This window comes from Hesperophylax consimilis, chromosome 31, assembly GCF_061612785.1.
Source record: "Hesperophylax consimilis isolate HC1 chromosome 31, BYU_Hcon_1.0, whole genome shotgun sequence".
In the NCBI taxonomy this organism is placed as follows: domain Eukaryota; kingdom Metazoa; phylum Arthropoda; class Insecta; order Trichoptera; family Limnephilidae; genus Hesperophylax; species Hesperophylax consimilis.
This window is the reverse complement of record NC_142866.1, coordinates 3188072-3213814: the sequence shown is the minus strand read 5'-3', so window position 1 is coordinate 3213814 and position 25743 is coordinate 3188072. Positions and strand designations below refer to the sequence as shown.

At 33.2% G+C, this 25743-nt stretch overlaps 1 protein-coding gene across 2 annotated transcripts in view; it reads right to left on the bottom strand.

Moving 5' to 3' along the window:
- Positions 1–19451, bottom strand: part of CalpC (calpain C) — a 95050-nt gene extending 75599 nt beyond the window's left edge. The window contains exon 1 of one of the 2 annotated variants that reach the window (XM_089649929.1): positions 19031–19451. Coding sequence is in view for 1 of the 2 variants with exons in the window: in XM_089649928.1 (XP_089506054.1) it covers positions 10306–10379 (74 nt within the window). In the remaining variant the exon portion in view is untranslated. Of the gene's footprint in view, positions 1–10305; positions 10389–19030 lie in introns of those variants that run through there. The other variant, XM_089649928.1, reaches the window with a different exon arrangement.
- Between the last annotated feature and the right edge of the window lie 6292 nt (positions 19452–25743).

Here is a 25743-nt window from a genome sequence, read left to right as displayed (position 1 = left end):
TGTCCAGATCAATACCATCCAATTCCAGCCATAAAAAATCATTAATCATCTCTCGATAGCGCAATCCATTCACCGTAACTATTGCTCCAGCCTCATTTTTGAAAAAGTAAGGTCCAAAACTCCGCCGGAACATAAACCGCACCAAACAGTCACACGTTGAGGATAGAGAGACTTTTCAACAATAACTATTGGGTTTTCCGAGCCCCAGATGCGACAATTTTGCTTGTTGACGAAGCCACCGAGGTGGAAATGGGCCTCATCACTCAAGATGATTTGCATTTGATTCACTCAAGTGAATTTTAATAATTTCAATGCGTTGTTGAAGCGTGTATCGTTCCATTTTTATCAATGGTGTAGTTTCTACTTGTCAAATGTCAAAAAATGACAGCTTCAAAAGTAACATCTACCGAAATAACGGGCTATTCAAAATAACACCTCTTATTGGAAAACCCTATAGTATCCTATTGATGTTCATCAATGTGGTACCCCCATTGAGGAAAATCCCCATTTGAAAAACCAACATAATCTGTTGGATAAACATGCTTTTTTTAAAAAAACAGTGCCATATTTTGGACGTAAAAGCAACACGCGCTATTGTTTTTTCTATGTGCACAGACAGACTGATCCACAGCAACGCATTGCGGTGTACAGCTACTTTATCATAAACGCCGTCTATTGTACGCATACATCATATAGTACAGTTTTACAATTTTTTGAATATTATTCAACAATGCCCTTCAAATATAAAATGGTGACATGCCTTAAAAACGTAACTGAATTAACTCTTTCGCATAGCGATTAAAATCCAGTATCCAAGTGTCGTGCACAAAGGAAGTATTATTTTCTAATAGAACTCTTCCTCGACGTTCCGACATTTTTCGCAAATATTTGGGACAGAGCATTCAGTGGCTACTTATAAATACTTGTATATGAAACAACGTCGAACTCTCGCTATGAGCTCATATTCTTAGCTACTTCAATTTCCTGATAGGTCAACAGAAATTTAAGTTTTCTAAAAAACTTGTTTTAATTTTAATCACATATTATAAATTCAGCATGTGTTGGGTAGCTTTATATTATCATAGCTTCTAAGTGTAAGTCCGTCTGTCCGTAAGTTGATATGGTTGAATCCGATTCAAACGCTAATTAACAGTTACGTAATAATTGTCAGTACAAATAAAATTCCTTATCTATTCATGCAACATGCAGTTTGGAATTTGGAAAGGAATTTTTACCAAATCGGCTGATTTGGTAAATGTAAATTTTATTGGACTTTCACCAATCTTGCTAAGAACTTCAATGGGAGGATACGACAAGTCAAAAAAAAGTTTATAAAAAAAAAAAATTATATATATATATTATTATTATTATTATTATTTTATTTACGCCCTAATGGGCTTTTACATGAAAATATACATTTACATTGATTACAATAATTGAACATAAGAAGATAAATGGAGTTAATTGTAAGAAAGCAACACATATAATAAAATTTTGTGCAAATTAGCAAAACACTAATAAGATGGATTCAATATAAAATATACCCAAGCATGAAATAGTAAGTAAAAGAAAGTTCAACATAAAAAGTAAGTAAGTGGGTGTGTTTAAACCCAGTATTAATTGTGAGTTTAACAAATCGATAAACCAATATAAATTAGAGTGTAACTTACTCGTGAGGTAAAGAACATTATAACAGAGATTTAAAAAAAAAAAAAAAAAATAACAAAATAAGAGTTGCACCTGTAAAAAGCAAAAACTAATAGAATTTAGCAATATCGACATGAATAAGAAATAATAAGATCTGAGATGGAACATAGTGTTATGTATAAAAAGTAGTTAGTAGGTATATGCATACAATTATAAGTGTATAGTAGAGCAAATAAAAAACAAACAAATATGGATATAATTTACTTGAAAGGTTTCGAATGGGAGAAGATGTAATAAAATTATTAAAGCTATAAAAGTTAATTATTAGCCGATAGAATCGAAATAAGTTGCCTTTTAAAGCTCACAAAATTGTCAAAACCAAACATATCTATAAGTTCACAGTATTTATTCGCAAGGTTGTGAATTCTAGGAATTGGTGAAAAAATAGAATAATTAGTGTTGAGGTTCTTGTTAAATTTAAAAGTATCTTTACTGCGAGTTTGCCTAGCAGGAACATTAATGCAAATAAGTTCCAACAAATTAGGGCTGTCAATTAAAGATTTAATAATTTTGAATAAAAATAGCAAATCAATTAACACTCTTCTATCAGATAATTTAAGAAGTTTAGTTTCAGCAAGCAAGTTATTGTAATTTATAAATTCGATTGGAATTTTCATTTTAAAATTAATGTACCGAAGGAATTTATTTTGTACCTTTTCTAATGATTGAGAATGGACCTTGTAGTACGGTGACCATACGGTGGAATTGTATTCTAATTTGCTTCGTACTAACGAGCAATACAGATGTTTTAATGTTGACATACTTTTAAAATTTGCTCCCATTCTCAAAATAAAACCTAGTATTCTCATCGCATCGCTTGTTATTTCATCGATGTGTTCGTTAAACTGTAGACTCTCGTGGAATATAACACCAAGATCACGAATCTGTGATACACGAAGAAGATTAGCACCATTCATAAAATAGGAAAAATTAAGTGGATTTTTGCCTTTGTAAAAACTGATAATCTGGCATTTACCTAAATTTAGTTGCAAATCATTGACAGAACACCACACACATAGTTTATTAAGGTTCAACTGCAAAATTGCGCGATCGTCATCGTCTTTGATTATTCTGTATATCTTCAGATCGTCGGCAAATAACAGGACTTTAACATTAGTAAAAATATTAACAATATCATTGATAAACAAACAAAATAATATTGGGCCCAAGTGAGATCCCTGTGGTACTCCGCTCGAGGCAGCAAATGTATAAGAAGTAAACGAATCTATCTTGACTGCTAAGTACCTTCCTAATAGATAACTCTTAAACCATTCCAACATGCTCCCTCTTATTCCCAACAATTTTAGTTTACGTAATAATATTTTGTGGTTTACTTTATCAAATGCCTTACTGAAGTCAGTATATATGGAATCAGTTTGATGTGATGCATTAAGGGCATTAACAATATCATTCGTGTACAATATCAAATTGGTAAGAGTAGATCTACCTTTAATGAATCCATGTTGAAGGGGAGAGATGGTTCGATTGATTCGGGATATCAACTTATCTAGTACTAGGCTTTCAAAAAGTTTGGGTAAAGTAGACATTATACATATTGGCCTATAATTTGTTACTTCGCTCTTATTACCTTTTTTGAAAATGGGCGTTAAAAGACTAAACTTCCAAAGGTCCGGGAATACACCTGATGAGAGTGACTTTGTAAATAACTTATGAATAGGATATGACAATGTATGCATACAATTTACTAAAAACCTGGGCGGAACATTATCAGGTCCTGCGGATTTTCGGGAATCAAGACTCTTCAGCTTAGATATAATATCGTCTATGGTTACATTACAGTCAGATATATCAAGAGTTTCAACCAAATCAAAGCACGAAATATTGCTGTCTTCACTTGCATTAATGTAAACGCCGCTAAAAAAATCAGCAAAAAGATTAACAGTTTCCTGAAGATTTTGGGATAATTTAGAATCGAATGACACACTACTAGGTATGTAAGTACCATTTTCTTTTTGGGATTTAACATATTTCCAAAAGAAATTTGAGTCGTCCATGATAGAGCCTTCGACATTACTAATGTAATTTTTGTAACATTTTGCGGAGAGCTTATTGCACTCTGCCCTCAATTTTTGAAACGCAGTATAATCGATGGCCAGGCGACTTTGTTTGAATCTCTTATGAGATAATTTTTTGAGGTAAATTAAGTCTATCAGGTCTTTTGAGAACCATTTTGGGTATAGAGTTTCTCTGTAAGTCGTTAAAGGAACAAATTGTTCAATTGCAGAAGAATTTATATATTGAAGCTTATAATATGTAAACCACATTTAAAAAGATAATCATCATTCAAAAAAGAAGATCATTCAAAAGCAGATTTTACTTTTAAGAACTAAATGGTGATATTATAATGCGAGATGCCTATTTACTGTCAGATTGATTTATTGACGAATCACAGTCAGCTTAACCCCCTTCGTTCTTCAACAGTTGATTTTACCCCTCGCCATTATCTTCTCGTCTATTAATTCCTATGTCTGTGTATATATGTTATTTTAGTTCCACATTTATAGTAAAGTCAACAGATGTCCCGTAGATACGGAATAATAATAAAAATGTACATTTTCGTTTGTTAAAAATCTTTGAATCTTCGAAACTTCTTTACCGATCGCTTTGAAATTTTGACACAATTACATTCGAATACGCATGTGTTTTTATATATCTAAATTATATAAATGTCACATGTGAAAGGTAAAAACATGTTTTTTTAAACAGCGCCATTTGTCTGTTGGAAGTAACACGCGCTATTGTTTCTCTATCTGCGCAGACAGACAGAGCCACAGTAAGTCACAGCTTCTGGGTTCGATTTACACTTTAGACAATTAGCTTTTGATTTCTTGTATCTTTTGCTATTTCATATTTCATGGAGGATTTATTAATTTCATCTTCTTCAATAATTAAGAATAATATCTATGATAGCCTTTGTATCTGTTTATGTGACTGCTTGTCAAAATGAAGGTACGTACATAATGCGGTAATTATTTAGATACATTAGGTCACTCGAGTACCTACGTAGTTCATAAATATACACCTTACATAAAACCCACATGTTTCTCAAATATATGTACCGGGAAAGGATGTAATTCAATTTTTTTTTTTTTTTTTTTTTTTTCATAGGAAGCAATTACTTTGTGGTTAGACATGATATTATAAAATAAAACACAAACACTTTGTATTTAACCACGAATTTATTATTTCATATATCCTACTATTCATATATCCTATTATTTCATATATTTCATATATATTATTTGATATATGAAATAATAAATTCGTGGTTAAACACAAAGTGTTTGTGTTTTATTTTATAATCAATATTTTTTATTTATTTAACCCTTAAATGCATGATTTATTTATTTTTCTGGAAAAAAAAATATTTTTTAGATATTTACATGCATATGCAAGGAAATATAAAGAATTTTATTTTTTTGTAATTAGTTAATGATATTTGGTTAAAAAATAATTGTTGCAGGTTTACAACACCATGTATTTAATAAACATTAATATGAACAATTTACGTATGAAAAAAAATAAAAAACCTAAAAAAATTTCTCAAAACTAATAAGTGTACCGGAAAAATACGAGTTATTACATATAAGTATTGTATTATTGTATCTACTTACCTAAGAAAATCAAAATAATAACAGCAAAACAAAACTGTAATCCTAACCTCCAACCAATTTTCGAGAATCTTCACTTTGTTAAAGAAAAAGTGACATTTGACATTCGCGAAAGAAATAAAAGGTGATGCCACTCGATAAAATATATTACCGTGAACTGATATTTCTAAAACGGCATGCATTAAGTATTAAGTAAAAGGTGGTTTGAACGGTATGTTGCAGTTTTGCAACAGTATGCATTTTAGGGTTAACGTCCAGAGGGCTTTTACATGGTTGGTAGTATAATTTTAATTTGGCAGATACTTTGAAATATAAAAAATAAGAATAAAATTACATTTGATAAAAGCTATGCAACAAGTCATATAAACACAAGAAACAAAAACAGAAAATTACAGCTATTTGTAGGTTTACATGATGTGTTTAGGAGTATCGTTGATATAAATGTTTTAAATGATCCACAAAACTTGCTAAGTTGGTATTGAATATGTCAACATCACCCAAGTAATGATTTCCCATGGTGTGAAGTCGTTTTATCGGAGAGTGGGCAATGTAGTTACTCTTATTGATTTTTTATTGATTTATTGATTTATTGTGAAAAACAGTATATTCCATTTACATTTCACAAATAACAGTTTATAAATTACAGTTTATAAGAAGTCAGTACATACATTTATTTGCATGGGTAAATACATCAATCCTATCTGATTAACCAGATTTGTTAAATAGTATGCTTATTGCCGTCTTAAATTCTCTTTGGTTCAAATTGAAAATGTCAATCACAGAAGAAATGTGATTTAACAAAGTGGTTATTCTCCCCAAAGGCATGATCATTGGTAGGTTGGTCCTGCCCCTTGGAAAAATAAATAATCTGTGCTGTCTAGCTCTGATGAAATTATCAGGGACATAAAAATAAATTCGTTCCAGAATATCAAAATATGTGTGCTGCTGTAGAATATTGTATTTTGTCGTGTTGTTACTGTGGGTGTGTGTATGTTTATAAGTTGCAGGAGTTCACAACAGTCGACTTTAGAGTTTAGTATTTTGAATAAGAACGTTAAATCGTTTATTTTACGTCTATCTTCTAATGGATGTATTTTTAGAGTATTTAATAAGAAATTGTATTTTAAGTCTTCGACAGGGATATTTAATTTAAAATTTATAAAACGTGGAATTTTTTTTGTATTCGCTCAATGTTGTTAATGTGAATTTTGTAAGATGGAGACCAAACTACTGAGTTATATTCAATTAGACTTCTTACTAGAGATACGTATAATAGTTTAATGGCTTGTAAAGAATTAAAGTTTTTAGTTGTTCTTAATACGAAGCCTAGTGTTTTCATACCTTTAATGGATATGATTGGTGAAAAATATGTACTTTATTTTGGAAAAATTAAACTCGTTTTTCCACAAATTGCTATATTGCTGAAATTCCTATCATTCCCAGCGGCGAATATTTACATAGTGTTCATTTTTAAAGCGTAAGTACGATTACATAAGTTATGTATGCAATTAAAAAACTACAAAAAAAACACAATATTTATCTCTTTTTTTCCCCAAGTAATTACTACACGTATATAATTGAAGTGCTTATATTCTTAAGGTTCTGATTAATATTTTAAATTTTAGTCATTTAGCCGCGCCTTACTTCATGTCGATGATATTCTGAATCCAAGACCGAGATAATAATTTATTCCTTTGCAATATTTGCGAAAAAGTTCAAACTATTCCATCATTATTCAAAAATACTCTAAAGAGAAATTTATGTTGCTCCTGCTTTTACTTAGATTAATTAATTTCGAAGTTATGCACGCTAATCACTTAATTAGTGTTGAAATAAACTATTTTTGAATGAGTAGTTATGATATTGTAAAACAATAAATTAATCATCCACGTTGTTTACTCCAGTGGTGGAGAGACAAACTCACGCTCCGGGGAAAGCGCAACCATTAGTATTTAACTTTTATAGGTCCCCAGATAATTTTCCAGACCGCCCGAGCTGTTACTACTTACCTAAATGGAAACATAGAATAGGAAGTATATTTAATAATCTTCCACTTATTTAATGCCTAATATATATAAAATCAATATATACCCATTGCCCGGCGTATACCTGTATAAAAAAATGTAAAACACCAACCGGTTTCGTTCAGCCAAAACCTTCCCTAGGAATTCCAAAAATAACATACACATATTTTAATACTAATTCTGTGCCTTAAAAAGCAAGACAACAGAGTAAAAAATGTCTGCCAGTCCTAATAATGAAATCTTATTTGTGTTTATTTAAACGTAAATTTATTTAACATTGCAGGTGCGCCATTTAACTTTAAAAATATGCACAATTGTATTTCTATGAGAATTACAAAAAAAACTTCTAAAAAATAAGTAAGAAAGCGCAGAAATTTTATATAACTGTCATTAAAATTGTACCACCTACATGTAAAAGCCCTCTGGGCGTTAAATATATAAATAAACTACGATGACGATTATCAAAACAAAGAACAGCAATTTTATTCCTACTTTTAAATCTGGCGGTTAAGTGCCATTGGTAGATTATCAAGGCGATGCAATGATACAAAACAAACTGTTTTTATTTGTCACAACTTCCGCCATCCGCAGATTCAAGCCACTAATGCAACAGCAGGCAGCGGCAAGCTTGAGCAAGCACCAGCTAAGAGCGGACACAGCACTAAGCAGCAAACTGCGAGCACAGACAGCCCGCAGCAGCCGGCAGTAGGTATTGTGACTGTAGTAGGCAATAGACCCCGCAGCGCAGGCTCGGAACTCGGAATTAGAAACCACCGGGACGGGCCAGTCATAGCCTACTTTCATTTCTTACTCGCCGAGTAGGTACTAGGCCGGGCACCCGCAAGAGTTGTGACTAATATAACGCTAACAGGTATTGATAACATATTATACCTTCAAATATTAGTTCGCCGACTGTTGTTACGTTATTTACTCAAATACTTCGTTAACGTTTACGGTGGTTATTCGAATATTTAACATTATTTTTACATTATTTTTGTAGACTATTTATTTTATAATGTGTGGGTGAAGGATCGTAATTATTTTTAGGATAATTTATGATGGTTTATTATTAAACTTATTAACTATTTTGTGAGTGTATATTTTTTGCATGTCAAACGTGAAATCAAGCCAAGTTAGAAATAATGTATATTTGTGGTGAAAATGTTATATTTACGTTTTTATTTTTATTTTGTATACAGGGTGTATCGGAAGGTACCCGACAAACTTTAACCAGCTATTCCGTAGCATATTTGGAGTAAAAAATCTTATGTGCACTTTGCTGTCCGGTAACGTTTTTTTTAATAAAAAAATTATTATTCATATTTTCACCACATGTCACCACTGTTTTATCCTTTGTCAAAGTTTGAAAACCCATCTGGCAATATTTAATCCGAATTCCGTTGAATAATGCACGTGTGTACCTATATTGGCGCACTTTTACAATCACAACGAAATGGCACGGCACCATTCGTCTCATTTTTAACTATTATTATTTAGTGTGTGCGAAAGAGCGAAGACGCTTTTCGACATACTTGCTTATAACAGCTGTTGAACACGAAAAGCAATGCCAATGACAGTGATGTTGTGTGGAAATTTTTAGTTATTTGTTTTTAATTGAAAAAAAATGATACCGGACAGCAAAGTGCCCATACCATTTTTTACTTCAAATGTGCTAAAGAATAGCTGGTTAAAGTTTGTCGGGTTAGTGCCGATACACCTTGTATATGGTTTTCATCTTCCGGAACCGATAAATAAACGCACGATGCGAGAATAAGGAAATCATATTTTTAACTCTACTATTTTATTTATTTATTCACGCCTTGAAAGGTTTTGCAGGCTTGACGCCATGAAGGCTTTTAACAGTTAAAGGATAATGTTCAAACATATACAAACTGAACAGTAGAAATAATTATGTATTTCATACCCCCATACATGGTAGTATTTTTGGTTCAATTAATTAAGTCAATATTTCCACTATGTACTTGCTTGGTTTTGCTGCTGTTTTATTTTTTATTGCAAATCATGAATTTTACATACCTACTCGTTAAGCACGTGATTAAATTAAAATTCTCTCATGGTGAAAGCAACAAAAATTGACTTTGCTTGCTCCGCATCCCTTGCATTTTAAAGTTAAAAGAGTTGGACTTCTAGCCGTAAACAGCAATACTGCAATTTAAATATTTTAATATTTCTACAGCGACCTTAATGTGATTTTTTTTTACAAAAACAGCGCTTTAAAAATCATACAAATATTATATTATCGTCCCGTTTCTGTGTACGCACAACGAGCGACACGGTACAAACAGCGCGGGCGAGACTAAATACAGATATATTTTCTAATACTGTGAAACACGTAAAACACAAGTATACAAGCAATAATAGTGTGGTGTGGAAGCGATCTGTAAACCGTATCCAAGAATGCTAGAATGTACGTTCTTTTCGCGCATGACCACTGAGACCCGCAAGCCAATATCTTCGTCAACTTTATACGATATTAATGACAGCATCCAACGTGCAAAAACCGTCTTTAATGCTCATATGTATAATGCACAGAATCGTATACATTACTAATCCATTGAATTGTATGAGCTTGGATCATTGGATACTTTTCCAACGTGTTCTAAATGATAATAGTGAATTGTATAATTAAATCATTAATGCGAAAAAGTTTTGTGTCTCGGCCATTTGCGGAAACAAAACTTATTCTGGATACTAGAAATATTTAGTTATGGAGCTTAATGTCTTGTTCGTGGGCTAGCGTCTAGATGGGCATATTTGATATCAAGTACGTAGTAAATACGAGTATAAACATTTGATGTCCAGCCTCCCTTCTAGAAAAAGTTAGAAACCTGTAATATTATGATACTAAATAACAGGTATGATATTATGTTCGTTAAAGCAAGTATCGGAAAAGAACCGTTATTCACCTCACTAGTACCCACCTGGTTTGGGCAACTTCGTAATATTCACGTCGCCTTCTTTCTCTTTCCCCGAGCCTCGTCCCTCTCTTCACCATCGTCGGGCACCTTCTTCCTCATCAATCACAGACTCGACTGTGGCGTTTGCGATGGGTGTCGCATGCCTACCAAAATGTATTTGTTTTATTGTTGTTGATACGAAATTGGTACTTTTTGGTTTTTTAAATTTCTTACATCGAATCTGTGGTTTTGGCCAATATACGCATGTATAGCAGAGAAATGGTAAATTTGTGATAACATAAAAAAGTTAGAGTTTTTAGACAGTGTATTGGATTCAAATACTCAGTAAAACATTATTGTTTTTACCTAAATAGCAACGTTTTACTGGATAAATATAATTTTTGCACTTGAGTTTTTTTTGTGATCCTCATATTATATGTGTAGGTAATGGAAAACATACGTGTAATGCATAATGCTAAGCATATTTCAGTTTTTTGGGCGTATTTTGTGATCTTAATATTTGCCTAATCGAGGCTTAAATTTCCAATACAAAACTGCGCTTACAAAAATTCAAATGGGATGGAGATCTACGATGTCAGGTTAGTGTAAGTGAGACAAAGCGCTGGACATTGGGCTAAATAGAAAATTGTGTCCATTAAAATTTGTATGGAAGGCACTTCTTGTAGTATTCTTTATTATATGGGCTTTGGAAAATAAAATATGGTTCTCTGTACAAAACCTTAGTGATAACCGTTAGGTACAATTAAAAAAAATCATTTCATTAGGTAGGTGTACAACAATAAATTCTCACGATGAGCATGGCATACGCGCAAAGACATGTTAATTATGTATTTAGAGCTGACTATATCAACTAGGATTGGAGAAGAATACGTAAGTAAGAACATAAGGTATAATATTTATTATGTGACTTAACCTTCATCTGGTTTGACCTGATACCTGATATAGGATAACGGATCTATGAGAAGATTTGTTTTTATAAGCGCGAACTCGCAAATTAATACAATACTCTCATGACTCCATGGATTAAGCATAACCTAACTACTATGACCTAAGACCATGCCTAAAGTCGCGTGTCCGCGTCGAACCGGCGCGGCGCAGTTTTTATGCCTATAATTGATTTGTGCGGTTGATGTTTACTCGACACATCGGCGAAGAAAAAGGAAATAATTATGCAAAAATGCGAAGCCAATCATAATGGCGGACTCGATATATCGACCGATCATTCTTGCTGATAAACATATCTTGAGTATATAAATTAGTTAATTAAATATCATTTCTAGCCCAGGTGCATAAATATTTCCAGATAAGACATTCAATTCTGTTAGCAAAAGTTGTGTTCTTTAGTTATCAAGTTCCTATTTATTTTATACTCACTATTAAAAAATTAATCAAAGACGCTTCGGGGATACGTGATCAACCAATAAACAAAAGTTAACTATTAGATTGAGATCAGGTATAAGTACGGCAGAGATAAACAATATCTAATCTAAACTAAAACAATAAACAATAAAGAAAGTGAACAATTGGCATAACATCGTTAAAAGTCAAATGATGGATAGATTCTACTAAATTAATTTTGTTGTTATTCTTATATATTTTCCAGTATTCGTGTTAGATTCTTGTAAGCTTTACAAATATATGGGAAATATATTTTTAAAGCTTACAAGACAATGTTTTAGATCTAAAATATATACAATAAAGTAAATGTTTTTATGACAAAAATTAATGATTATTTATTTGTTAATTGAGTTTAACAATCATTATCTTCCATATAGTTCGAGCTACAACTGTAATCCAGACATTTGCGAAATGCAGTTTATGCCCGTTACAAAACACAAAGCACTGTATGTTTACAGTTTAAATAGCTAAACAAAAGCGTTGCAATAACTTTCTAATTAAGTAACAAAGAACAATCGTATTTAATGAATAAAAATAACATTTCTGAAAATATTTAAGTTATTTGAAATTTTTATTAGAATCTTGACAAGGCAGAAATCATTGTGCATGAATAAGCACAAACTCCAAATAGAAACGCGACATTTATTTGTTTCGTGAATAGTGCATAGAAATATTAATTTGATATAAATTATAGCAAAGACTGTTTGTTTATGTCTTCAAAGTATTTGTAATTCGGTTAAAAACGGGATTGCAGGCCCTTATGAATTGATAGGTTTCCGAATAAACTTTTAGCTAACTACAAATGTACTATCACGATGTTGAAACACGTGTTCATAAAAATCCTAATATTTACGCATTGTGTCATCGTATATTATCTAGGCAAATGCAGGTGCATGAACACGGGTTCCGATATATCAGATATTTAATCAAAATTTATGAGGAAACGGCCTGCAATCCCGTTTTTAACCAGATTACCAATAATTTGAAGAGATTTATTAATAAATCTACAATGTTGTCACATATATCAGAATAAATCACAAACTATCCCCATTGTAAACACAGTGAAATCGATTCTAAAAACAGATAAATAAGTTGATTTAAAGATCAAGAAGATTAAATTAATGTAGTTTTCTTTTTACAAACAACCATGTATAAATACGCTTAGCATCCACTTTCATCGTTGGCAGAGAAAACACGAGAAAACGTTCCACAAAATATCCCACTGTATAAATAATAAGCTAAGTATGTTTATCAATTCTAGCAATCCTTCATCATAACAGTTTCGATCTGTTGTGGTTGGCTTTGTTTTAGTAAAATATCAGATTTGTCGCGATCGGGGGGAATTCTTCAGGTAGAACGAACTGACACAGGGTGGCACAGTTTTGGTACCAATTTACCAATAATACCGGGGAGGACTTGGCCTATTATTCAAGACATTTTTTAATACACCAAACACGCAGTCCTGCGGACTGCGGAGTCCTGCTCACAAAATGTCAACAAGATTAAAAGTTGGAAACATTGGTTGATTTATAATATAATACAACTTAATGGGAGATTATTAGCTCAACTACAAGCTAAAATTACTGGTGATACATACGAGTACAACTAAATCAAACAGTCCCTATTCATAATATTCGTATATTTTTTAGGTAGGTATGTAGGTATACATTCGTCTTTATAGAAATATAATCTGCTTTCTAGGGCAGCTGTTTTAATTTCCTTAATCTAAACACTTACTTTGTGTGCGTCACTATTTACGAAAACACCAACCGGTTTCATCATAAATGTGCCTTCATCAGGGCAGTTAAACAAATTTAATAATGAAAATAATGAGATAACTACAATAAATAAAACAACGTTACATTGTTTCAACCACCATATTTTTCAAATATTGATGCTGAGCATTTATATACACTAACTTAACATTACAACAACATGTTAAGTTAGTTAATGGTTCTTTCGAAACAAATCTATAGATAATATATAATAGACCTATCGGACGATGGCGATATCGAACGACAAAGGAGAAGCCTAAGCATAGTGTCCAATATGATTGCCCGCAGATTTTGCAAATGCAGCAATACCGTTAAAAAAATACTATTCAACGCATTCTGTACTGGCCTGTATACGTGTGAGACATGGTGTCACTACCGAACTTGCTCGATGGAACGACTCCGAATTCAATACAATGACGCCTGTAGAATAATATTTGGATACCGACGATACAGCAGCGCATCGACGATGTTCATGGAACTAGGACTGCATGGATTTGCCGGCCTGATGAGACACCGGGTCACTGGAGCCAGGATGCGGCTAATGGCCTCCGCCAACACGTTAGTGACCACAGCCTACCAGCACCAAGCGCCACTCCTGAGTGAGCGCTGGGCCCAAGCGCACTCAAGACCACACCCTGCATAGTTGTCCTTATTAGTAAATTTATTATATGTATTATACAATGTAAATCTATATGTATATTTATATGGGACGTGTGGGATTGCACTAACCTCCCCACATCCTGGAATAAAATATTATTTTTTATGCTTCCAATTTTGTTGTCCGGGTTAAATCTTTCCCATAGGAAAAACTAAACCCTTCCACTCACTTTTCCACAAATGATCAGCTAGTCAATCAACACTATGTAAGTGCATTATATAAGTAAAATAAATACAAAACAATACAAGAACAACAACACGTCAACTCACCAGATATCAAATGGGAAAAAAAATTCACCGTCTCCAGATATTTTCATATCAGAGGGTTCGGCTCGGTAGAACTTCTAACAGGGCCTATAAATCCTACTGATCCCTCAACATAAATATTTAAAAAATCTTTTGTTATCCTGCATGTATTCAAAATGACCGACTTTTGCATTTTTTATATATAAATTTTTTGATAGATCTAATACGCCTAAATTTTTAATTAGAGAGCTAGGTATAATGCCAGTAGCCGAAATAACGAATGTAAATATATATATATATTTTTTTTTTTAAACTTCCGATTTAGTTGTCCGGGTTAAATCTTCCCCAAAGGAAAAACTTAACCCTTCCACTCACTTTTCCACAAATGATCATCTAGTCAATCAACATTATGTAAGTGCATTATATAAGCAAAATAAATACAAAACAATACAAGAACAACACGTCAATTCACCAGAGATCAAATGGGAAAATAATTCACCGACTCCAGATATTTTCATATCAGAGGGTTCGGCTCGGTAGAACTTCTAACAGGGCCTATAAATCCTACTGATCCCTCAACATAAATATTAAAAAAATCTTTTGTTATCCTACATGTATTCAAAATGACCGACTTTTGCATCTTTATATATAAATTTTTTGATAGATCTAATACGCCTAAATTTTTAATTAGAGAGCTAGGTATAATGCCAGTAGCCATATATTTCTATGCCATATATTTCTTGTATATATATATATATTTTTTTTTTTTTTTATCTTCCGATTTAGTTGTCCGGGTTAAATCTTCCCCAAAGGAAAAACTTAACCCTTCCACTCACTTTTCCACAAATGATCATCTAGTCAATCAACATTATGTAAGTGCATTATATAAGCAAAATAAATACAAAACAATACAAGAACAACACGTCAATTCACCAGAGATCAAATGGGAAAATAATTCACCGACTCCAGATATTTTCATATCAGAGGGTTCGGCTCGGTAGAACTTTTAACAGGGCCTATAAATCCTACTGATCCCTCAACATAAATATTAAAAAAATCTTTTGTTATCCTACATGTATTCAAAATGACCGACTTTTGCATCTTTATATATAATTTTTTTGATAGATTATTATTATTATTATTAAATCGGCGTTCATATGAAAAAAATATAGCGGTTCAAAAAAGTAATATTGCTTCATTGAAGAAGAAGAAAATACTAATAAATCTAAACGACAAATGAAACATTACACAGAAAATAGGAATCGAACTAAGGGTGTCTTGTCTTACCGGGACAGCGTCTTAACCACTCGATCATTGGGACCTAGTTGTTAAACGTCATCTCGTCAATCTCGTATTCAAAATTCAGAATTAACAATATTATCGTATTGCAACTACATTCTCCCATATTTTTGGCAGCTACAATTTTAAATGATAGTTTCTCGGATAACATATTCGGTTATTATTTATATGGGATACCTATTGACTTTTTCTAAAAGCCTATTTTTGTGCCTTTGTATTGTTTCTTTTATTTTTCGAAAGAAGCAAATACTTTTGAGTATGAAATTATACATTAAATAAATAAAAAAAAACACACTAAAAAAATTAAAAAAAACACTTTTATTGAACTAATAAATGACAGCTAACCAAGTTTCGGTTATCTTCGTCAGGGCTTTTTTTATATTAACTGTTAAGGCGATGCCATACGTAGTAATGCAAAATCATGTGTTTTTGGTTTGAAAATTTGGTCGCCTAGAAATGTTTCAGATACTTTTATTAAATACTGCGAGTATAATACATTTTGTCCTTTGAAATAATCGAGTATTTTTTAGATAAGTCTTTTTATAAGCCCAGAAAAAATTATGTAAAGGCCTATGAAAACTGGTTTAAAGTTCAAAATCTCCTACTTACGAACCCATTTTCGGTTATGTTTTTATTGTATAATGTGGAAAATTAAGTTATTTATAAAATGATCAAAAAAAAAAAAAATTATGCCTGAACATCCACAAAATAAAATAATACGCGCTTTTTGGCCATGTTTTTTTCTTGCATAAATCAAAACAGGCGGATGGTGTTAAGCGGGAATTTAAAACTTATCGCCATCTACGTAAGGGTTGTTATTGATAGCGGCTCAATTTAAAATATTACCGTATTATTGCCTTAATATAAAAGCCCTGACGAAGCTTGAGATAAGTGGCACCTGGTTTTTTGTCATTTATTACTTCAATAAAAAGTGGTGTATTAAAAACTGTGTTTATTCATTTAACACAATACTTTGTCCATTTATTTATTTTACATAACCACAAAGTTATAGCTACTTTAAAAAGTATGATAATTTTTAAATAATGTTGTATCTACCATCACAAATGATCTAAATATTCACAAATATACAAAATAAATATATACTTTACATGTAGATTTAATGAAAATAATACTTAAAGTAGGTACCTACTTACAACACAAAACATTAAAAATTCTAAAATATGAATACAAACGGTCTAGGAAGTCTTACTCATTGATTTCTATCCGATCGATGTCATTAGTAACAATCTTAATGCTTTAGAAGACAGATGATATTCCCGGTGATTGGTGATCGCGATATGAGCAGATCTTGAACGTGAAAGTTGGTAATCAGAGGCAGAACGAGAGACTCCAACCTTGAACGAGGCGCAGAGCGAACACAGCACCTCGACTTGCTGGGCTGGATTTACACGGACTACAAATTGAGATAGTGGGTGAACTCATTGCCTTATTGTAGTTCAAGATACAAAGACACGAACAATGAACACGAACATTAACACGAACGAAAAATGCCTAAAACCTAACAAAACTTAATTTTTTTTAATCACTCTTCATGACTTTGTAAGTGTTCTGATTTGTCCGGTTACCCATTATGGTGGTTTTCACCACGACGTACCTACGATTTTTATTGTAAATAGTGAAGGGATGTATGTACTTATTTGGAGAAAAAGTTTTATGCGAAATTTAAATGTGACTTTTTTATGTTTTTAAATAAAAATATAGAAAATCAGTAGGTCTTGCTAGGGTCATTGAAAGAGTTGGGCGATTACTCAGCTTATCATCTAATGACATGGAGAGGTTCTTTTTTAAATTTTCCGAACAAATAAAAAATGAAGAAAAAAAACATCGAAAAAGTCACCGGAGAATAAAATTTCATAAATATTTTTATTCCAAATAATGTCAGGAAACAATGGTTAAAGTAAGTCATGTTTGTCCCATAACACCCTGTATATTAAGTATAAAAATTAAGCTAAGACAAAACACAAAGTTCTTACACATTGTATTATAATGATCAAAGTGTAAATCTTATATCTGAATCACCGTTTTGCTCTTCAACGATAAGATAATATTATTTAATCACAACAAAGACTTATTGACATATTTTAATATGCAAAACTAAAACAACGTTTATTATTATTATTAATAGCATCTTGTGATAATCAAACAAGACACGTGTTTATGGTGGTCGAATTGACCAGCCACGTGTTTATTTTGTGATGGTAAAATTGCGCATTGTTCATTATTATTACATACAATATACCTGCCTACTTATTATTTGAAGAAAACAACACAGCTCAGTAAACCAACAAAGTAAACTGGTGTAAATCGTATAACTTGGTAATCTGTGTGTATTAAAATGTGATCGAGGACTGGGACAATAATGCGAGCCGGTTTGGCGAGTTTTGAAATACTTTGATCGTTAAAGCGATCAAATTACAACAAAATTGGCTTGTTTACGTAATCCGATTTTCTAAATCGAACATTCAACTTGGACAGACAATGAGCTAACGACGTTAAGAATTGATTTAAATTCTAAAAAATCGAAACTTATTTCGAATACGAAAGACATTTTTTATATGTCACGCCTCGATAGAGCGCCACTGTGCATACAGTGAAAAGGCAGCCAAACTATGTTGCTACTCGGTTGAGAAGCGTTGTGAGGCGGATTAAGGTAGGAGCTGTATGAAGGGATTTATAAATGCGGGTCTTGAAGAAGCCCGGATTATATGAAGGAGGAAAAGATTGGTATTAATGTTCACTTTTAATATTGATTACATACAATTTGGCACTTTCATTTTGACAGTCACTAGATTTGCATAAGTTTCAGTAGATTCCATTAGGTGCCTGAATAGGATAGTTTCAAATATTACATATTTTTAATTTACTAATTTTATATAGTGCCTACTGAGATGATCAAATAATATTAAAGAAAACAGTTAAAAACATCCATAGGTAGCTTCGGCATTTCTCACACGTCTAAGAGCATATTTAATTGATACCTATGTAAGAGATAATTCACAAATCATGACAGAAATATGTAACGCTCTGATTGTATATTAAATTAATGTAATTCAGCGTAGCCTAATCTGATTGTATATTATATTAATGTACAATCAGTTTCAGCACAGCCAAATCTGATTGTATATTATATTAATGTACAATCAGTTTCAGCACAGCCAAATCTGATTGTATATTACCCTATCTATCGGAGGCAGGTTCGATGAAACATTGTATACAATGTATGTAAGTAAGGTCGAAATCATGAAATGATATGATATAACATGTTATGGGATTATCATTAGTCTTCATAAAAAAGTATGTTATTCGTGAAAAAATATTATTAATCAACTAACCTTTTAAAACCCGGTTGCAAACAGCCAAAATTGTGCAAAAGTTCCCGACAGGCACAATTATTATTAAAGCAACATATTTAAATGCTTCGAAGACACATCAAAACTAAACACGTGTTTTATAGAAAGCCGTATTTGTTTTATCACAATATTAGTTACCAAAACGTGTTTTTAAAATGCCATTAAACGGATTATTCGCTATCGATGGGCGAAACAAAATCTTCGCGAAATATCTATTTCAAAACTTTCATTGTATTTAAAAGAAACTTCAATTATTATTATTTTGATTGAATGGGCTTTTAATTTTCACCTCATTGATTGTTCTGAAGAAATTAACTAGGCTACAACAGACCTCTGGTAAGGAAATGATAGAAATTCTTTCAATTAGTTTCGTAACTTTCTTTCTGCGACACTACCAGTACGAGCGAGGCTAAGAAAATAACTGGCCATAAATTAACTGGCCATGTCTTAAGACATTACCTGTAGGTAGAGATGGTCCACATTCCCAACGCGGTTACATTGTCCCTGTGACTTAGTCGCTGATATATCTACTTATGTCAATTCACGTGCTAATTGATCGTGTATAGAAAAAATAGAAGCGATTGACATTTGCGACTACCCGTTAACGGGAGAATGGTGGGTATTTCCATTGCATTTTTAGTGACGCAGCGCAATGATTAACAGTGGTTTGTTCAATTGTTCTTTCTATAGAGCCATTTGGAATTCATTTCATTATTTGTTTTATTTATAATTGTATTGTTCAGAGTAGTTATGGAAAGTAAAATCAAAAGTTTACACAGTACATATTCGTACACTGTAGGTACTGTTTACTGTCCACAAAATAAACTGGGGCGAAAATATTGAAGGGTCGTATGAAGTTCCGTCAATCGCAATTCTATTGCGAATTTCATTAACAAAAAATGATTGAAGACAATATTTTAGCGATTCTTAAACAAAAAATTGAAACATAAAAAGATACGGTCGCATCTAGGACTTGAACCAGGACCTTCTCCTTTCTGGGGCGCTGTTCTAGCAACTGAGCTAATCCGACTCTATTTCCTTCGGTCATATTTAATTGTATCATACTTTAATTACGATTGCAAGATTCATCTTGAACTAAATGCAATTTATTTAGGATCTTGGATAAATATATCATATTGTAATTTTAATAATCGACGTATAAGAATATAAGATTAAAACATATACATTGTTGGGATTAAATTATGAGTTAAAGCTCAAATAGTAATATTTTATTATTGAATACACTATTAACGATTCGAAAAAGATACCGTAAAGATAGCTGTCAATATAAACATGCTTTAATAAAATTAAGATAATGTTGGTAGTTTTTATTCGAAGTGTGGATACAGTTAATTATGAATGAAGCAAATTAAGTCGGATTAGCTCAGTTGATAGAGCAGCGCCCAGGCAAAGTGGAGGTCTTGAGTTCAAGTCCTTGCCAGATTCAAATTTGCCAGATCAAGCAGTTCATTAGTCTTAAAGCGGATGCTGAGGGAGTTCCATAAAACATTTTTTACCACCTCGGAATTATCCATCGAGAGTTGTTGTGATAAGCTCCATTAGTATGATGAGCATCTCGGTCTTGGATGTGCAGCGGCCAGGCTGCGATCGCACGCGCAGTAGGCACTGCGAAGTGAACCGGTTCCGTTGTCTCCGTTACCGCAGTGGTAATAGCACATTTCAGATACCCCATCTCTATCGATAGGCCGCTGCCGTGCTCGGCCTCATATATACACGGCAAAGAATCAAGTACAGTTAACAGTTGCGTAAAAAGATGCTTATTCACTCAACCACTTCTATCACGAATGATTATATTCCTCTATTCTTAGCAGTATTTTACTTGCCAGTATATTAAATACTTGAGAGTTTTGGAACCGCACTACGTTTCATCCGAAACTGAGGAATTGCAAGTAAACGGGTTTGGCACAAAGAAAAAGTTTTTCATTGTATCACCATGCGATATTGAGCATTGCGATAAACTACGCTCTTTTTATAATATTAACGCAATGTAAAGATAATGGTTACAGGTACATCAAAAATAGATTGGTCAAATAAGATGATTATCTTTGAAGGTACACCCACCCTATCCCACCCCGGTATAGGTGACTTATGGTCACCCCTTCGGAGCTCTCGCATGAATCTAATTTTTTTGAATAAAAGGCTCTACAATTTATATAAATGAAGCTAGGCCTTCAAAGTCCCCGCATACGGTGTTATGAAGCGGTATGCAAGCGCTTACAAGTACTAAACTAAGGACAACACAGAAAAATAAACAACAAAACAATCAAGATTAAGTGTCAGGCAGATAGTTGGTGGAGGGGACCCACACTCCAGTACCTGAAAACACATAAAAGTAAAGTAAACAATAGAGTGAAGGGGGAGTTTCGCCGAACCACGACTGGCAGTCCTGTTGAGAAATTGGTGGTGGTTGGGGCGACTGGTGCAGGTCAGGACTTCCACACCCCTTAACCGACCACCCGGTGGTGCCCTGAAGATAAGTATTGGAAAAAGAGGGATAAAACCCTAAAGAACCTAGGGGAAAGAAGCGTCAGGAGGTCGGAGGCAGGGTGGAGGTTACCCCAGCCCGCACAGTCACCCCTCTGACCACCAACGCTCATCAGGGGTGGCGCAGGTGATTGGCGGAGTACCCCGGTAAGAAAGTATGTAAGTAAGAATAATAAGAAGCTCCAGTCGTGCATGCGGGGACGAGGCCCGTTATCCAACCCCTAATGGGGAAAATAAACAAAACAAAACAGACAACGGAGTTCAGTTCTTGCCTGTAAACTCGTTGCTGTTACTAAAAAAAAAGAAAAGAAAACCGGAAAAAATACATGTAAAAAGAAGAGAAAATAAGAGGAATAATGAAAAACAATAATCAATCCAAAAAGTGCCACATAAGGGCAACGGTAAATAAGTAAAAACAAAAGTAAAGGTGTAAAAATAAGATCTGCATGGTCTGTAAAGAGGACAGTAAGTATTGAATAAGATAACAAAGTAAAGTAAGAGAGATAATTAGTAAACACAGATATATAAGAGTGCTTACAGTGTCTGTAAAAAGAAAAACAATGTGTTAACCTTAGACAGGGAAAAATAAACATATGAAAAGAAAACAGAAAATAAGAATTAAAAAGTACAAGACAAGTTGATTAAAAAAACAAAATATAAACGAATGGAAATCATCTGCAACAGCTGGTACAGTAAAAAAAAGAAATAAGATAAGAATAATAAAATAAGAAAAGCAGAATAGCATATACAATAATGAAAGAGTTGTAAAAGAATAAGTCATGGAGCAGGAGCAGTACACCGGGGGTTCCCAATTATTACACTAGTCAACGATTCTACTAGTCATCAATTTTGAACAAAAAACTCGAGTTAATTGAACCGGAGTTACAGACGGAGTGAGAATCGAAATGTTTTATTTAAAATGCACATGGATTGCAATTAGGAAATGAATTGTGCCAAGCTATGGTACCTATTCACTATTCAGAGTTGAAATTGATAGAATTTAGCCAAATGAAATAAGTGGGTGGGTTCTGAATACTGGAAATGATGACCGGTTATTCGGGTTCCCAAACGAGCAACATTTTGCGCTTGTAATGATGGAAGTAGGGATGGTTAAAATATTATTCATAACTTGGGAATACTTCTTTTAAAATTAAATGTTCGCAAAATACGGAATGGCTAATGAGGACATTGGCAGATGACCGAATACCGTAAGTTCAATTATTGGAAGATCAGAATAGTAAATGCACTTCACTTCAATGCACTTCTGATACCAAATGAGATCCTTGCAACCTGCAACAACCGTATGACCTATGTAACTTTACGATGACCTCCGTGGCCGAGCAGTTAAATTCTTTGACATCAGGTCAGGTCCTGGGGCCGCATTATTTCAAATATAATTAATCACATAAACAAGACATGATATATTTGTGGTATAGCCTTGGTGAAAGACTATCTAAATCGTTCAGTATTTAGTGACCAGATCTGAATAACCAGGCACTTACCATTTTCTTTAGCCTCTTCAACAACTTACCTAGTCCAATTGGAAATACCTCAGCACTGGTTTCTGGTAGTTGGGATTCTTGTGAGATTTTCTAAATTACGATGATTTGATTAAAAACAAATTGAAAAGATACTTGCCCTTTTGTCTCTTTACCTTTTCTACTTCGTCCCCTTAATTTCCCACATCATTTAACAACAGTACCCATATCATTTAACAACAATTTTGCGATTCTTTTTACAATTCATATTAACAAACCCTAAAAAAGCCATTTGCTAACATTCAAATTTTGTGCCCCAATTTATTTGACTCCAAATATTATTCCCAGTCAGTAGAAGGCACCCACCACTTTCCTATGCAGGTGCAATTGGAGCAGTCTGCTCTGGGCGCCGACTTGCCAAGGCGTCAAGGAGCCTAGGAGCCAATGCGCTGATAATACCTAACATAGCGCCCCCGAGCCCCCGACTGACCAAAAATGTTCTCATTCAAGGCAGTTTGTTCTTGTTCTTGAAACTAGTGGAGAGACAGCATTTAAATCCCTTATAGAACTGGCTGATACGATCGTGTGGGTCTGTTTATAAACATATTTCTTGAAAACGGTTTTAAATTTTCGCGGTATTCTGGCCCGCAATGATCGTTCTGGTTCATATCTAGACCGTACTGGTCTAAGTTTTGTCGAAATATACCGCTTTTCTTGTATCAGAGAGACAATGGTATCTATTGAGATTTTTCATGAAGGTGAAAAGAGTGGGATGTAAATTATTTTTCCAACCGGGCCTCTAAGAAAGCACCGCAGGCAAAAAAAATATCACAGGGTCAAATCAATAAATTAAAGCGGCTGTTTTTTATCATTCTATTCAGTTACCGAATAATATTTAGTTGCAAAATTATAAACCTTCTACACCTTCTAGAACTGCCGAGATCGCTCTTCAAGACACCTCGGGAGCGCCTATATAAATGCCGCATCTATTACTCAGTCCAAAACTCATCTAGTAGGCGGTTAGTCAGTCAGTACCTACTTATTCGCTCTCAGCAGCAACGACTGCGCTACAATCGTTACTGGTGAGTGGTGGCACTCGCATATCCAGCCGCGACTGCTGTCCGAGACCAACATGCGTATCCGGCGTCGATCCGTTACAAGTGCCAACTGTTCGGGTCAGTATAGTACTCATTCACTCTCAACTTTCGATTCTCGCGCTTTCGGTCCTTCGTCGGGATGGCCGTCCGAGACTATAATTCTCTTTATTAGGTCTTACGTCTTCGCCTTCGCGCACCGCCAAAGTGCGACCTGGAGGAATATTGGAAGATCTGTGATCTTTCCTTCAAGATGAAAACAACATATCCAAGAGTACTACTTCCATTAAATTTTATTTCTCTCACCACTAAGACTAAAAACGCTATAATATTTGTCATGCTCACTTTGACTTTAATTACGAATAACATGTTGTAAAGAAAGTGATTAATTTAGGCACTTACCATTTCGGTTCTTCCAAGAAAATTATAAAAATTATTAGTAAGTAAAATAAAACATTCGTCTTCTGTTTTTTCTTTCTTTATTTGTCTCAAAGTTTTTTATACATTGTTTACATCCGAATGTAACAGACTGGGTTAAGTGACCTCAAAACATCTTGTTCAATTATATTGGCAAGTTAATATATATCATACTAAATTATACTAATACTACAATTTTCAAACACCAATTTTCTTGAATTTACTATTCCATCGAATTTATTGTTGAAAGACTGATATATGTATTAATATTAATTGCACAACAAAGATTTTTTGACACCATTTGTCCTAATCTAATTACTTAGGTTTATTATAAATGTTTTTCTTAAAATTAAAATGAATCAGACAAAGTGGATATTTGAATCGTTTTGGAACAATCGAGAAGAAGACAATAATTTACGTTAAATGTAAATGTACCAAGTTTTTTTAAATACCTATAACACATGATTTTCAGACAAATTACACATCTTTCTTAAATATTATTATAGTACAACACCTTAACATTTTTTATATATAATACAATGCATCATCATAGATGAATCGCGACTAATGTTAGGGGACAAGTAGCATCGCTTACGATTTTCGTGTACTTCGATGATGTAGTTAGGAAACTAATCAAACAATGTTTTGAATTACTTCATGGGAATATCAATGTATTTTTATCTTGAAAGCATTTGGTTCACTTGGAGATCAGATTCTTGCAATATTTTGAAACTATACGAAGGGATAAAATTCAACAATGACAAACTTAATTTACACCTACATCATCTCAACCAAACCAAAATACTTTTGAACAATGGTTCAATGATAAAAAAGTAAATAATCGGTACTGACTGATGTTATTGATGTGGAAGAAACCAATACCCTCCTGTAAAGTAAATCGACCAGTTTCGCGTTCTGGTTTTAAACATTTCAGAGAAAACAAAGTGTTACTGCCTAAGAGTCATAGTTAACAATATTACGCCCCTTATAGTATAGTGACGCCAAGACATTTAAATCATGGTGTGGGGATAGGTTTCCGTACTTATTGTTTATTTTTTTATATCTGGAGACGTTAGAATTTTAAACCAAATCTTTAAAAGTAAATAAAATATGTTAATGAAGTTACCCTTTTTTTTATTGGGAATGATTTTACAAAATCGTTTTAAGATTGGAATATTTTGAAATATTTTAAATATTCTAA